This window comes from Varanus komodoensis, unplaced genomic scaffold (genome assembly GCF_004798865.1).
Source record: "Varanus komodoensis strain SLA01 unplaced genomic scaffold, ASM479886v1 scaffold8, whole genome shotgun sequence".
NCBI lineage: Eukaryota > Metazoa > Chordata > Lepidosauria > Squamata > Varanidae > Varanus > Varanus komodoensis.
The window spans coordinates 8,566,330-8,580,099 of NW_025336481.1; the positions used below are offsets into that span (position 1 = coordinate 8,566,330).

General features: G+C 44.7%; 1 protein-coding gene across 1 annotated transcript in view; it reads right to left on the minus strand.

Annotated features, from left to right (window-relative positions):
• The window catches only part of CDH4 (cadherin 4), an 859,900-nt gene that overhangs the window by 319,008 nt on the left and 527,122 nt on the right, over positions 1-13,770 (minus strand). The window contains exon 3 of the mRNA XM_044455739.1: positions 3,715-3,938. Coding sequence (XP_044311674.1) covers positions 3,715-3,938 — 224 coding nt within the window. The remainder of the gene's footprint in view (positions 1-3,714; positions 3,939-13,770) is intronic.

Sequence of the window (13,770 nt, forward strand, 5' to 3'; positions counted from 1 at the left end):
TGCTGGGAACAATTGACAGCAAAAGAAGAAGGGGACAACAGAGAATGAGGTGGCTAGATGGAGTCACTGAAGCTGTCGGTGTGAGCTTAGGTGGACTCCAAGGGATGGTGGAGGACAGGAAGGCCTGGAGGAGTTTTGTCCATGAGGTCGCGATGGGTCGGGCATGACTTCACAACTAGCAAGCAAATTGTATTAATTAACAAAATTAACAATATCACACCATAACTTCAGGTTCTCTCAGTGTCTTGTGCTAACACCCCCCACCCTCCAATTCAAATACAAAATATTTAATTGTATAAAATCAAACAAGCATCTGCACAGCAAGAGAAACAAAACTCAGAGCAACTCCAGAACTAAGGCACACATTTTAGAAGTGAGAGGACCTCAATTAACATGAAGGTGTTTATGGAGGGAGGGGTGGGAAAAAGGTCTTCCCTTGCATCAAAGAAGGATCACCACAATGGTGCCGAGAGACCCTCTCTGAGAAGACTGTTCTGCGGCAGATGGAAGACATCACTCCCCGTTTGCTAGTACTGCCAGGCTTGAAGGGGCAAGACGCCCTCCAAGCCTTTCCCCTGGATTTTCTGTCCCCACAGCTTCTCTTTCCCTCATGCTATGCCCTTGTTCTCCATTTCAGCACTAATTAAACCCAAATTAACTCCTTCCAACTTATCATATAACCTCAGAGCCTTCCATCCTCCCTCCCTCCCTCCCTTCCTTCTTTCCTTCCAAACTACAGTTGAGTTCAGGAATTTTACCAAGTGAAGCTGCAGTTGCACCTTGAGGAGAATATCAGTTGTAGGGTTTTCTTAAGGCCAGGAGGAAGGAGTCACTATTATTATTATTATTTTTTAACTGTCCCTCCATCCCTACCATTCTTCATCTGTAGGTAATAAATCATCAGCTCAAAACCTGGATCCTTCTTTGGCAGCAAACAGCATTTCTACTAAGCTACAGGGCCAAACACAGAGGTCAATGGAATAAATTATCGTGATGGGAAGCACTGACAAAGAGCCCCAGGTTAATATTCAGTTGTCATCTGCAGAAACAGAGGTAGAGTTGGGCCAGCCTCATGAGTCTGGAAGAGGCTCTGAGCTAAAGCTCTGGAAAAGAGGAGCATTTTGGCTTCCCTTCCCACCCCTGCGTCAACAAAAGGAGGAAATGCATCTCCACAAAGGAAGAATATGTAGGCAGGTTCATATGAGAAATTTCCCCCAGTTCACCAGAGTTCAATCTCAAGGATGATCAAGTGGCCTTTTAAGAATAAAGAAGAAGCAGCTCAAAAGTCAATTCTCCCCTTTAGCAACATTAACTTGAAAGCCTGCGTGGAGGGAATAGAATTCATGGCCGGAGAATTATTCACAAGGGTCTCGCTACTACAAGTTACAGTTCCTGTTGCAGAAAGCCTGCCTGTCTGATACCCTTCTAAGTATTTATTATTTATATTTCCTGCCTGCCCCACAGGAAGTGGAAGCCATTTAGGATATCTTTACTATTATTAATAATGATACAATTTCTTACAGCATGATCCTGTGGCCCATGGGGAGCACCGGGGGGGGGGGGTCATAGGACCATTCAGAGTCCCCTTCCCCTGCTTGCCACTGTCACTTTGAGTCCATAAGTGTGACCTTGGAGAAGGGGCTTAGTGGGCTAGGAGGAGGCATGGATGGGCGCAGACTGGCACCAGCCAGGTATGATCTATCTTGATGCCGCCTCAGCCTCCCTTCCTCCCCTTTTGAAGTACCATAGTGCGGCTGCCAAAATTGGCTGCCTAGGTGCTTTGCCAAGTGGGAGTCCACACTCCACAGAAGTAGCGTTTGCTTTCACGCTTCTCGTATTCCCCACAGAATGCCCATAATCCAAGATCAGAGGATTGCAGGCAGACTCGCCAGACTGCACTCTTGGACACTGTTTCAAGAAAGACGCAGGGTCCTTGCAACAGAAATTAAAACAGGAAATGTAAAACTGCTCAAAGCATTACTCAAACGAGCCATTGGTGGCAACCAGAAGGAATACATGCTGCCGATTCATTAAAACAGTCCCCCATGTGCCCTCAGAGGCCAGGGATAGTGGAAAGTCTTAGTCTGGTGGCAAAGAATAACAGCACTGGACTGGCCTAGATGGGGCAGGGGGTGGGCACTGCATAATACTTAACAGAACTTAAGACTGGACAACCGCATGTTGGGGATTGCATGAGCAGAGCCAGCTTGAGCTGGGGGCCAGACTAGATGGACCGGGAGGCCCCTTCTGATTCGCTTTGTTTCTGTTTCTAACTTAAGACAGCAATATATGTAAACAAGAACTAAGAAAACAACAGCTGCGACAGAGCCTGGGCTAAAAATATAGCTGGGGGTGTTCTACGGCAAGCTTTGCAACCCCATGCTTCACGGCCCACAGAAATGCAGGGGTGATGGGGGACTGAGGAAGAGACGTGGTAGGAGGAAGATGGCAGGAAGACGCTTCCTTCATCTGCCCATTCCTGTCCACTACTTCACCTCTCCAGCCTCAGGGTCTAGCTGGGGTTTTGGCATCAGCTGAACCTTGGGTAGAGGGGAAAGGAACTGTTGGGTGGGGGGATGCGGCAAGCGGGCATATACCCCTCTTCCTCTGCCTCCTGCTTTCCCCCCTGCAAATTGCCTTTCCCCCTTCTAGGGACGGGCGAATCAACAAAAATTGACTTGTCCAGGTCCTCTAATTTCCACCTCAAAGCTCATTCTACCTCCTTTCCATTATCATTTGTGAACTTTTGCTGCTGTTTGTACAGTAAGTGGCATTTCCATGCAAACTTCCCCTCCGCCATTTATCCCCCAATTCCCCTCCTTGACTGAAGTATAACAAATGCATTTTTTTTCCAAAAGATGCACTTTGGCTGAGTGCTGTTTTTGAAAGCAAGTATTTTTGGAGCCTGCATCACAAGTTTGGGAATGTGTGAGCTTTGTCAGCAAAATGTGCTCATGTTTGTTCAGGAATGCAAACAGGGTATGTTCTAGTTGCAAATCAACCCAAACAAAATTATTGTACATTTCTGCCCAATTCCCCTTTCATGGATAGCCTGAAGTTGGGAATCCGTTGCTGTGTTGTAACCAGAAAGCCACCCCAAATTGAAAGGTCGTCTACAGAGTTGCTTAGGCTACAGCAGTGATGGGATTTTGGTAAAGTTCCTGAGCAATGCTTCTCTATTCCTGTGCTGCATTGATAGCAAATTGATTCAAGCACAGTGCTTTCCTTCCTGGACTGCACTATTTCAGATAGAAGACAGGGAGGGGTGGATTGTCTGTTCAAATGCATCCAGATTTAAAAACAAACAAACAAGCAGCTCAGTTCATAAATACCTAGAATTTTAGGGAGGACAGTTTTAGCTTTTAGCTTTAGAGTTTTAGGGACTAGAGTTGATTTCTTGCTAATAGAGTGCCTTTCAAACACATGATTCTCACCCCATCAGTGTAAAGTCGTGCATTCCAGGCAGGACTGTAACATGTTCCATTTCTGCACACTGTAATTTGCCATTAGAATCTGAAAAGTTATTTCACAATCGAATTGGCTTGTCAAGTATCAAGACAGCACAGGCTACAGGCTCAACACGAACACTTGAACAAGCCCAGAAGATAATGAGTGGATTCTGCAAGAGTAGCATAAATGCTACGCAGCAGTTCACTGGGCCTTAGGATATAGTAAATGAAGAGCTACTACAATTTCCATTAACATTGTCTTTACCTTGTGTCCCCTGTGTTGTGTTCTCTCTCCCACCAGTAACCTGACCATGGTTTCCCAGCTCTTTTGGGCCTGGTAGTCCCATGCGGTCACCATAAATATTGTCTGTTCCAAGGGGATTTGCACCTGTTTGGTGGTGTAGATCGTTCCATCGGTCCTCACCTTGAAGTCCAGGCTGTTGGTTTCATAGCGAACTCCCTTGTTTTCTGAGCAGCCACTAAATTTCACTGGAAAGGGAAGCAAGAGAGAGAATGATGACTGTTGGGATTACTAAATGCCACCAAGGCACACAGCACTTAAGTAACAGAAGCCAAGAACAACCAGGCAGGTCCCTGCGGTGAGGCCCTTACAGCCTAAGCATTGCAGGAGGGGGAGGAGAGTAAGGGAAGGGATGCACTTAAGCAGGTAGAGTTGCATGCTGAGGGCTAAGCTGGTGCCACTGGTGCTCAGGGAGGAGTTGGCTGCATGCCACCCTCAGTCCACTTCAGGGCCTGAAGTCTCAGCTGAATGCTCGCTTCCTGCAAACGGCCTCTGCCCTCCAGCTTTCTCATGCTTGTTGCACAACCCATGCTGTTTAGCAGGGTGCAGGAATGTGGCTGAGATGGGAAGGGTGGTGCTTGCTGGGAGGTCCCTCCTCATCACAGTCTTGCTTTCCCATCCTTCTGAAAGGCTCAAGAAAGGAAAGTGCCTAGCTCCTCGGGTCTGGTGAAAGACTACATGGAAGAGGGAGGGAGGGAGTGGGGAGAAGCTATCTGAATTTGAGGGTGCATGAGAGTGGAGAGAAGGGTGTGGTGGTCCTCTCCGTATCTCCTGCTGGCCCTGAACTTTTCCACTGCCACCTTTCAGAGTGAGCAGCTGGTCTCTCATTGCCAAGTGTGGTTCAAGTGGGTGGAAAAGTTGTCCAGTCCGGGGGTAAGACTATTGGACTCTTGCCAGATGCTGGACAGACACAACATCTGGCTTGCCTACTGTGCTTTCTGAGTGACCTGAGACCAAGTGCTGCTTTCAGGTGGGGTCAGTGGAAGGCATCTTTGCTGCCTGTCAAGGTGTAGTGCACCAAATATTTTTGATACATAAAACAGAAAAACTCTCCAGCCCCACCCTCCTGCTCCCGGGCAGTTGAAAAACAAGAACGATGCAATCACTGACAGACAATTAGCTGTCCTTTCATGACACCCCAATCAGCTACCTGAGCTGACTGCCTTGCTCTGAGAAATGAACAGCCTTGCAGGGTGTCTTTATTACCATCTAGAAATAGAAATGGGTGATACCTTTTCTCTATCAAGATGTTTTTTCCTCCATATACTCAACATACATCTCCCAGAACCAAATGTGGAAACAGTCATAGTTCGTGGCTGGAAATTTGTACATTTCTGGGCTTATGAAGTATTCCACGCACAACTACAACCACAGCAGGATACATTCAAGGGCATCCACACATTTCTAAAATGCACGAAGCCCACCATGCACATTCCTCAAGCGTGTCTAGGCGATGGGGGTTGCATCCATCAATACGCTCATTTGGAAAATGCACTCAAAATAGGTGTGATTTTGTTATTTTTAAAAAGTGCATGGATCTAGCATAGCATGAACTTGGAGGAGGAAATCTGTGGGAAAGGATTTCACAGACCTGCCTGGGTCTAGAACAACTTCCTTATGGGGCTGGACAGCTTTTCAGTTTAGAAAATGGCAAGCAAATGTGGATGTCATAGATATGTATAAAACTGGAAGACAGTAGATACAGAAGGAAGTCTTTTTCCGTTTCGCTTCTACTAGAGTTCATGATCATCTAGTGAAACTCACTGGACAGAATTTAAAGACATATAAAAGAAAGTTCTATTTCCCAGCATATGTAATTGCCTTATGGATTTCACTGCCAGTGGTTTGTAGAATTAGCCGGATTCATGGAAGATAAGTCTGTCACTTGACAACCGGTCATCATGGCACCTTCATACCCAGTGATGGGGTACCACTGAATACAAGCTTCTGGGTGGGACAGGTGGGGTTTGTCCCCTGCATGACCTTCTTGTGGACTAGCAACTGTAGGAAACTGGTGTTGGACCAGACAGACAATGGTGGGACCCAGGACTCTTATGTTCCATCTGAACTGTCCTCCAGAATAGTTATAAAAATAAAGAGAAGAACTGTTCACTTTGCCATGAGTTTTTGGGAGGAGAGCAGAATAGATACCTGACAGATATACATGGGGTGGCCATACACCTAATTTACAGAGGACAGTCCTCTATTTCAAGTATAGAGAAACTTTGCCCCTCCAGATGATGTTGGTCTGCAGCTCTAGCCAACACAGTCAATGGGATGGTAGATGCAAGCAGCAGTCTCACATCTGGAGTGCCAGCTGTTCCCCATTGCTGCTCGATTTGAACGGCTGTCCAGTCCACAGAGTTAAATATAAAGAACCATAAGAAAGGAGAGCAGAAGGCCTTGAAGTTGCTCATCAAGAGGTAATAACTGTGTGGGAAAATGGGCAGGGACACCTGGTCACAGTCTCCTTTGCAAGAGTGAGGCATATAATGTTTCTATTTAAATTATACTAAACATTTTAAATGTGCAACTATACACATGCATTTGATGCAAATCTGTGTCTCCCACTTTATGATGTGTATAGATAAGCTTTTGAGAAGCTTCCCATAAATGGGAGGTTGGGGAGAGATTTGAAGGAAGAGAAGGGAGGGAAACGGAAATAGATGATCTGAAAACAAACACTTTAAAGAACCGTGACTAGAATAAAGACCCAGACTTTAATTTCTAGCACTGTGCTTGAAGTCTCAAACAAACATGAAGGAAATTATATAACTGTTTCTTCGACCTTTCAAGGAAGCTCTTGAACTTTACTGCCATTCCCTGGGAAACTGCTAACAGCTATTTTTAAAGTGCTTTCTAAAGTTTCATTACATCTGAGAGGCAGCAGATCCCCATTGCTATGAGTGGATTTCTCCCCTGTCTCCATTATCTTTTGAATATGATGGGAGACCATTAGCCACACAGTTGGCCTCCTGGTTCTTCAAGCCTCCAGCCATCCACCAAGAAGACACGATGCTCCTGTGCAGTGGAAGCTTAACGGTCCCCAGTTGTTCCACTATCTGACTATTATTGTTTTGTCAGAATAATTAGAAGGAACCACAAAAACTAAATTCTTCTATCCAACTCAGACACATGCAGGCAAGACTTACACTATCAGATGCTGCGACACGCTACAAATGATGAAAAATGCAGCTTAAGTAGGTGTGGTCTGATAAATGTTCCGCTATGCAAACCCCCTTTTTTACACGATGCAAACCCCCTTTTTGAACAGGTTAATTGAAAAACTGAGACCAGGGGCTACTATGGATCAGTTTGCAGAGGTGAAAATGAAGCCCTGTAACTTGGTCAAGGGAACAACAGAGAGCTGGGTTTGCATCACATGGCAAGCCATGATGTTTTTGCTTTAACATGGTTTGTCCATTGTGTCCTCTGAACCTGGTTATGGTATTTCAGCATGGTACAGTTGTCTTTAGAAACCATGATAAGAAGCAATGGTTTGTTCGATGGTTTCTGCTGATCATGATGGTTTCTTGTGACGTCCGAAGCAAGCATTCTGGTTTTCATGGTCTTGATGTGCAACTAGCACAGAGTCCCTTGGAAAAACTAGGAGGCTGTCCAGCCATCCCACCTTATGACCCATCTCTGCCTAGATCACTGCTTGCCTCAGTCCTACAGGTCGCTCTCACTTCCCATCCCTGTCCATTTCCCATGCTGTCATCCAGATCTCCACATGCCATTTCTGAGCTCCAGAGAAGTATGCAGTGCTGCAGCTTGGAATCAACCGGTCTCTAGACTGCCATCTGCCTGTTGCAGTTTCCTCAGATTCCAGTCTAAATTGCTGTGGCTTTTTTATTTATTCCCAAGTATTTGGATACTTGGATACAGGCCAGCATGAGGAAGAATGCTGTAATGGGATGGGGGGCAGTTAGATTATGGGCACAGCTTTTGGGCAGCACAACTTGACCATCAGAAGAAGGTTCCAGTAAGTAATCTTGAGATGATGAGTTGCAGTTTCTACAGTTTCTCTTATGTTGCTGAAATAAAGAAATGCTTTCCTATAGAAAAATCTGTCTTGCTGGCAGGGTTTGAGGTTGGGAAGCTTTATCTTCCAGGGAATGGCAACCCACAACAGATTCCTTGCACATCCCCCACTAGGAATCTGGTCAACTGCAGTGGTACCTTGGCTCACGAACGCCTCAGTTCACGACCAAATTGGGTCACAAACAGAACTTTCAGGAAAAAAAATTGCCTCAGGTCACGAACTCCACATCGGGTGATGCTCATGATTGCGCCCATCTTCCCTGCATGGGGGTGATCGCAGTCGTGCTGGGCTGGGAGATGGCCACGGTTGTACTTGTGTGGGGGAGATAGTCACAATCTTTGTTGTTCTTTGTCACTTTGTTTCAAAATTTTGTGATTAAAACAATGGTTACAGAATGGATTAACCTTATTTACATCGACCCTTATGGGGAAATTTGACTTGGCTCACAACCAGTTTTGGTCACGACCAGAGTCCTGGAACGGATTATGTTCGTGAGCCAAGGTGCCACTGTATTTGAATGCATGTCTTGCATGTGACTTCTGGAGGTATCAGATGAGAAGAGCCATGGGCCCTACTTTAGAAACAACACTCCTCTTTCTGTAGGCATCTCAGCTGGAAGAGCATCCATGCACAATTTTGGTTTAAAGGGATAAGCCTGCAGCTTGGAAGTTGCCTGTCAACCTACACATACATATGCATTAGCAGGCAGAAATGTTATTCCAACGAGAATCAATTCTCTCCTCTTTTTCAGGAATGCATTTCCTCCTGTTTGGTCATCTGGCTCATCAGATGACCATGCCTTGCTTTTAAGCAAGGGTCAAATATGTGTGACCTATAGACTTGTCTATTTTTATTTATTTTTTTAACTGAAAACCATATTGGACCTTAATTATGACTTGCTAAACTGCTTGAAATGTTCAGGGGAATAACTTGTTTTTACAAATATGGTTCTCAAATGGAATGTCTCGAGATAATTTGCAGTTTTAATGTGCTTGCTTGATTCATACATATTTTTATTGCTCATTCTGAATACTTTTATAAATATGTGTGAGATTTAGCTATTTTAGCTACATCGTCTTTTTACCCTGACCTATATATCATTTTTTAAAAAAATCTATGAGAGGTTGTCCTTGCTGTGTATTGTGGGTGGGAGAGGAATAGCTTTCTTGCTGCTTCTTAAAGTGAGCTTTTACCTTTCTCATGCAAGTATATTCAATGCAAAACCTACTCTGGCTAGAACAGGTTTTAATAACTCCACTATTATTTTTAACAGTATCCATACGCAATACAAATATTCCAAACCAAAGGCACATTCTTATGAATGTTTAAGCAGAAAGATGCCTTATACTTCTCTGCGTTCCTCAGCAATCCATGCTGGCTGGGCCACACACAGAGTTGTAAGCTCTTCTGTCTAAATGTGCACTGAATGGGGACTTACGGAAAGGCAATGATGCCTAAAGGCGCTGGTGGGAATGATTTCCTTGGGGCAAGCAATGCACACTTGCATTCCTGTAGATACATGGAGCATCATCGGCAACAATGGCATTTGAGCTACATCCCACTGAGGTCTCCATGGAGGAGGCAGGCTTGATGCTAGATCTAGGAGGACACGGAGTTGTTGCTCTTTGCCCTCATGCTGCCAGGTAGTTCTGCAGAGTTACTGATGAAGGGGCCCATTGTGTGGACATGGCCATCCCTCACGCATTCTTTGTGTGTTTTAAAAGTTGGGTCCAGCACTGAGTGGAGAAATCGCCTGCTCGCCATGGCAAGGAGCAGAGGCAAGGGAAACAGATACCTGCTACTGAATGTGTGTTTCTAAGCATAGACCCAAAGGCATCCCTAGGAAGGAAGAAAGGATGGAAGGAAGGACAGTAGGACGGAGGGAGTCCTTGCTACTTTCTGAGCTCCCAAAGCACCACCTGGGGGCTCACAGGTAGCCAAGCCAAGAATAAGAAGCAGGGAGATTTGATAAGCAGCCACGATGGTTTACTTTACTTTTTAGGAGCACAGGAAAATGCCCTATACTGAATCCAAAATTTTGTCTATCTTTGTTGTTATGTCTTGTTGCTATTCAACTCTGGCTTGAGGTGACCATTTCAATGCATGCCGTCTGCTCAGCTGCTGTAAACTCAAGGCTGCGGATTTTCAATGGAGTCCATCCATCTCATGGTTGGTCTTCCTCTTCTTCTTCTGCCTCAGCCTTCCCTAGCATGATTGTCTTCACCAGCAAGCCTTGCCTTCTTATCATGTGCCTGAAATAGGACAGCTTCAGTTTTGTCATTTTTGCTAACAGGCAAAGTCTGGCTTAATTTGATCCGGGGCCCACTTGTACATCTTTTGGTGCAGCATGTTTGTGAAGCTCTCCTCCAGCACCTTGTTTTGAAGGCATCCATTTCCTTCCTGCCTTAGTCTGTCTAAGCCATGATTAGTGACACTGACTGGCACAGAATCTCCAGGGGTTTAAGGAACAGCTATTCTGGTCCTACCTGGAGATACCAGGGATCAAACCTTCTATAGGCAATACAAGTGCTGTACTATGATCCTTCTCTGTGGAAGCTGAGTGGCTGCTGTTAGGTGCCATGATGAAGTCCCTGGTGTCCCTTCCCAGGTACCTTTAGAGCAGCCCCTACTTGGTGTCTTCCAAACTGTACGTCTGATAATCTCTAGTCAGCATGGCAAAGGCTGGAGTGGATGGGAGCTGTACCTCCAGTTGGAGAAGATGGGCCAAGGGTATCCTTACTTCCCCACTCCACCCATGTGGTTCTTTTTATGCATGGAGGTGACACATCTAATGGAATGCAATCTATTTTTTTCTTAATATGGAAGACCACCTGGATGATGGTGATGGTGGTGGAATCTCACCATGCCTTGAGGTCAGCACATGTGCCAAGGACCTTTGGATGTGGGTGAGTATCTACCCTGAAAAAATTAGTAATGCACACTAATCATAATAGAGTCAACTTTTCCACAAAGCGGTTTGTTTAGCTTCCCTCTCCTTTTTAATCAGCAAATGAACCCCTTTTTATTTGTCCACATTTTTTGTTTTTCAAGAGGAATGACATCTCGGTCACAGTTTCCTCTATGCCTTGCTTAGTGGTAACACTGATGTCTTTAAAAGGGTTTATACTTTGCATATTTTTATACTGCTGCCATTTTATGACATTGTTTGCCTCCTTGCGTTCATTTGCAGACTGTAGAAAGGTGCAATATAAATGTTCTCAGTCAATCAATAAATCAAAATAAGTGCCACTGGCATTTTTAGGCTCCTCAAATATTGACAGCAAAGGGTGGGGGAAGCAAGCCAGTGAAACTCATTTACATGTGGAAGGTTCAGAAAGCAACCTGTTAAATGGATCAAGACCAACTTAATGCAGTAAAATCTTAATAGGGTGCATTTATATAGTTTTATAAATGCACTGTTGAAGAATATCTTGCACAGTATATTTACTGTATTCAGCGTCATATACATACACACAGGGGGGACTGCTGAGTCTTCTGTCACTGGGGCTTCTTATCCATTGCAGATTTTATTCTGAACTTTCTGAAAACTAAATCCCTTCCCCAAATAGGTTCTCTACCATGGTAGACTCCATACAGCTTAGCAGAAAAACTGCAATAGAAGTCACCAGCCTCCCCTGCAGAAAAATACACCCAGACAAATATATACAGACTATGCACTTCTGAAACCGTCACCTTTGTAAATGTAAATTATGCAGCATGCCAACAGCAAGTGTCACATTTTGCTGATATAAAAAGATGGATAGCGTTACCTAGTTTTTTTGGTTGATTCCTTTTAATGGGGGTATCTATGCAATTACAGTGGGAGGATTAGGTTTTAAGCAATTTCACTGTCACAGCTCCCTTGATTTAATTACTGTTTATTCCCAAACCCAGGGAAAAGGCGCTTGGCTGTTTTGTTTCACAGAGTGAATTCTATCCACCTTGGTCTGCATTTTCACCTTTTGACTGCCATTTGGCAAAAGAAAAATCTCTCCTGTGTCTGCTGCAGGTGAGGTGTCACAGTCTCGACATTTCTCCCCTTCAATCAACACCTCCCACCTCAGAGACTGCAAAAAGAGAGCGAGAGAGACTGTTCCTACAGACTGGAGAAACCACAACTTTTGGACCTCATGCTAAATGGATATGATGATGACATTTCCATACCAATTTAAATACACATTGCAACATCCCAGGTAATGCATTTGGTGATTGGCCTCAAGAGCTTCCGAGACCAACTGCCCAAGGAAAGGGCTCCAAGTGACTAGTTCCTGTAAATCCCCAAGCTGCTTCACACTTGCATTCTAAGCACTCACGGCATCATCGATCACACCCACCATCTAACAACAAAGCTTACGTGATGTGCTGACTAGGGCTGAGACAACCCTTGCTGCAGTCCACCCCTCCAAGCATTCATGGGCTTCCTCTTGAGCTCGGCCTGGCCTGGCCTTCCAAAGTGAGCTAGGCAAAGAGGAAGCTTGCAAATGTTCAGAGCTCCAGCTGTTCAAGCAGCAATCTTCTTCAGCATCCCTTAAATGCTGCTTAAACGGTGGCTGCCCCTGAAATGCACGTGGGAAAGGGCTTCTGCTTGCATGGTTAGTGCATTCTCCAGGAGCTCGGCCTCTGGTCGGCTGCAAAGGGAGCTTGAGTCTGGGGAACCAAGCCCAGGAAATCTGATGGAATCCCTCCACTGGATATTATTGCCCTCTAATATCTTGCAGGTGAAAAGAGAGATACGTGGCTCTTGAACCATGTATTAATTTCACCAATGATCATGGCTTGAATAGCCATCACTGAAGGAAAGACCATCCCTGCTGCATGTTGAACTAATTTATTCTACCCTGCACCATGTTCCTTACCAGCGACGTGTTCAAGTCCTTTACTCCAAGTCTCAAGTCTTTACTTTCAAGTCTACGTTGAGTCTCAAGTAATTGCAAGAAATTCTCAAGGTGAGTCTCTCCTGAAGTCTCAAAGGCCATCTTTCACAGAAAAAAATGGAGGTGGTGGTGGCTGTGTGGGTGGTGGGAGAATTGTGATCCCCCCGATGTTCCCATCTGCACTTCTCTCAGTGATGCAATGAAGCCTTTTACTTCAACCATGATTTATTAAAATAAGATCCCTGTCCTGCCCCACTCCCTGGAAACTCCCTCTTTCCCACTGCCTCTGCTCTGTCCACGCCTGCCTTCTAGGATATCCTGCTGCATGGTAAGCCCTGGAGCTACTTGGTCTCAAAAATGTAAAACATTGTTTTGCTTATTGGTTCCATGGAACACATCAGAATATCTGATTTAAAACAGCATAAAATAAATAAACTTTGAGCAGTTACAGCTTCATGCCATTGATTAAACACACACACACACACACACACACACACACACACACTTGCATCCATCAGGGATTAAATTAATCCAAATCTCAGACTTTGTATTTCATGATCAACCAATTTTTGAAGAAAACCTTTGGCAGTTTTAAAGATGCCTGTCCAATCTTTCCTGGAGTATATAAAATATTGCATTGAAATTGGAAGCCAAGAGAATTCTTTAGCTATCTATTTCCCCATTGTTTCAATCAACCTTTCCTTGACAATGAAATATGGAGCATATATGTCTGACAATGATTTATTCTTCCTTCCTTCCTTCCTTCCATCCACCCTTCCATCCACCCTTCCATCCATCTGCCCTTCCTTCCTTCCTTCCTTCCTTCCTTCCTTCCTTCCTTCCTTCCTGTATTTCTCTCTGTTCTGAATATAATTTATCTGGTAGTGAAAATACTTAAACATCTGCTTAACCCACTGCGCACTGCTCCAATATGCTGTTCTTATGTCTCCTATCACTGTGTTGGTGTTTATGCTTCATTATCAGAAAATGACTGCCTCATAGACAAAAGTCCCTCTGTGATTTGCTAATTATTTCTATTCATTTGAAGCAAACCTGGCTTGAGACAGAGGAAGTCAGGGAAGAAATTAAGTCTCTTTGTTG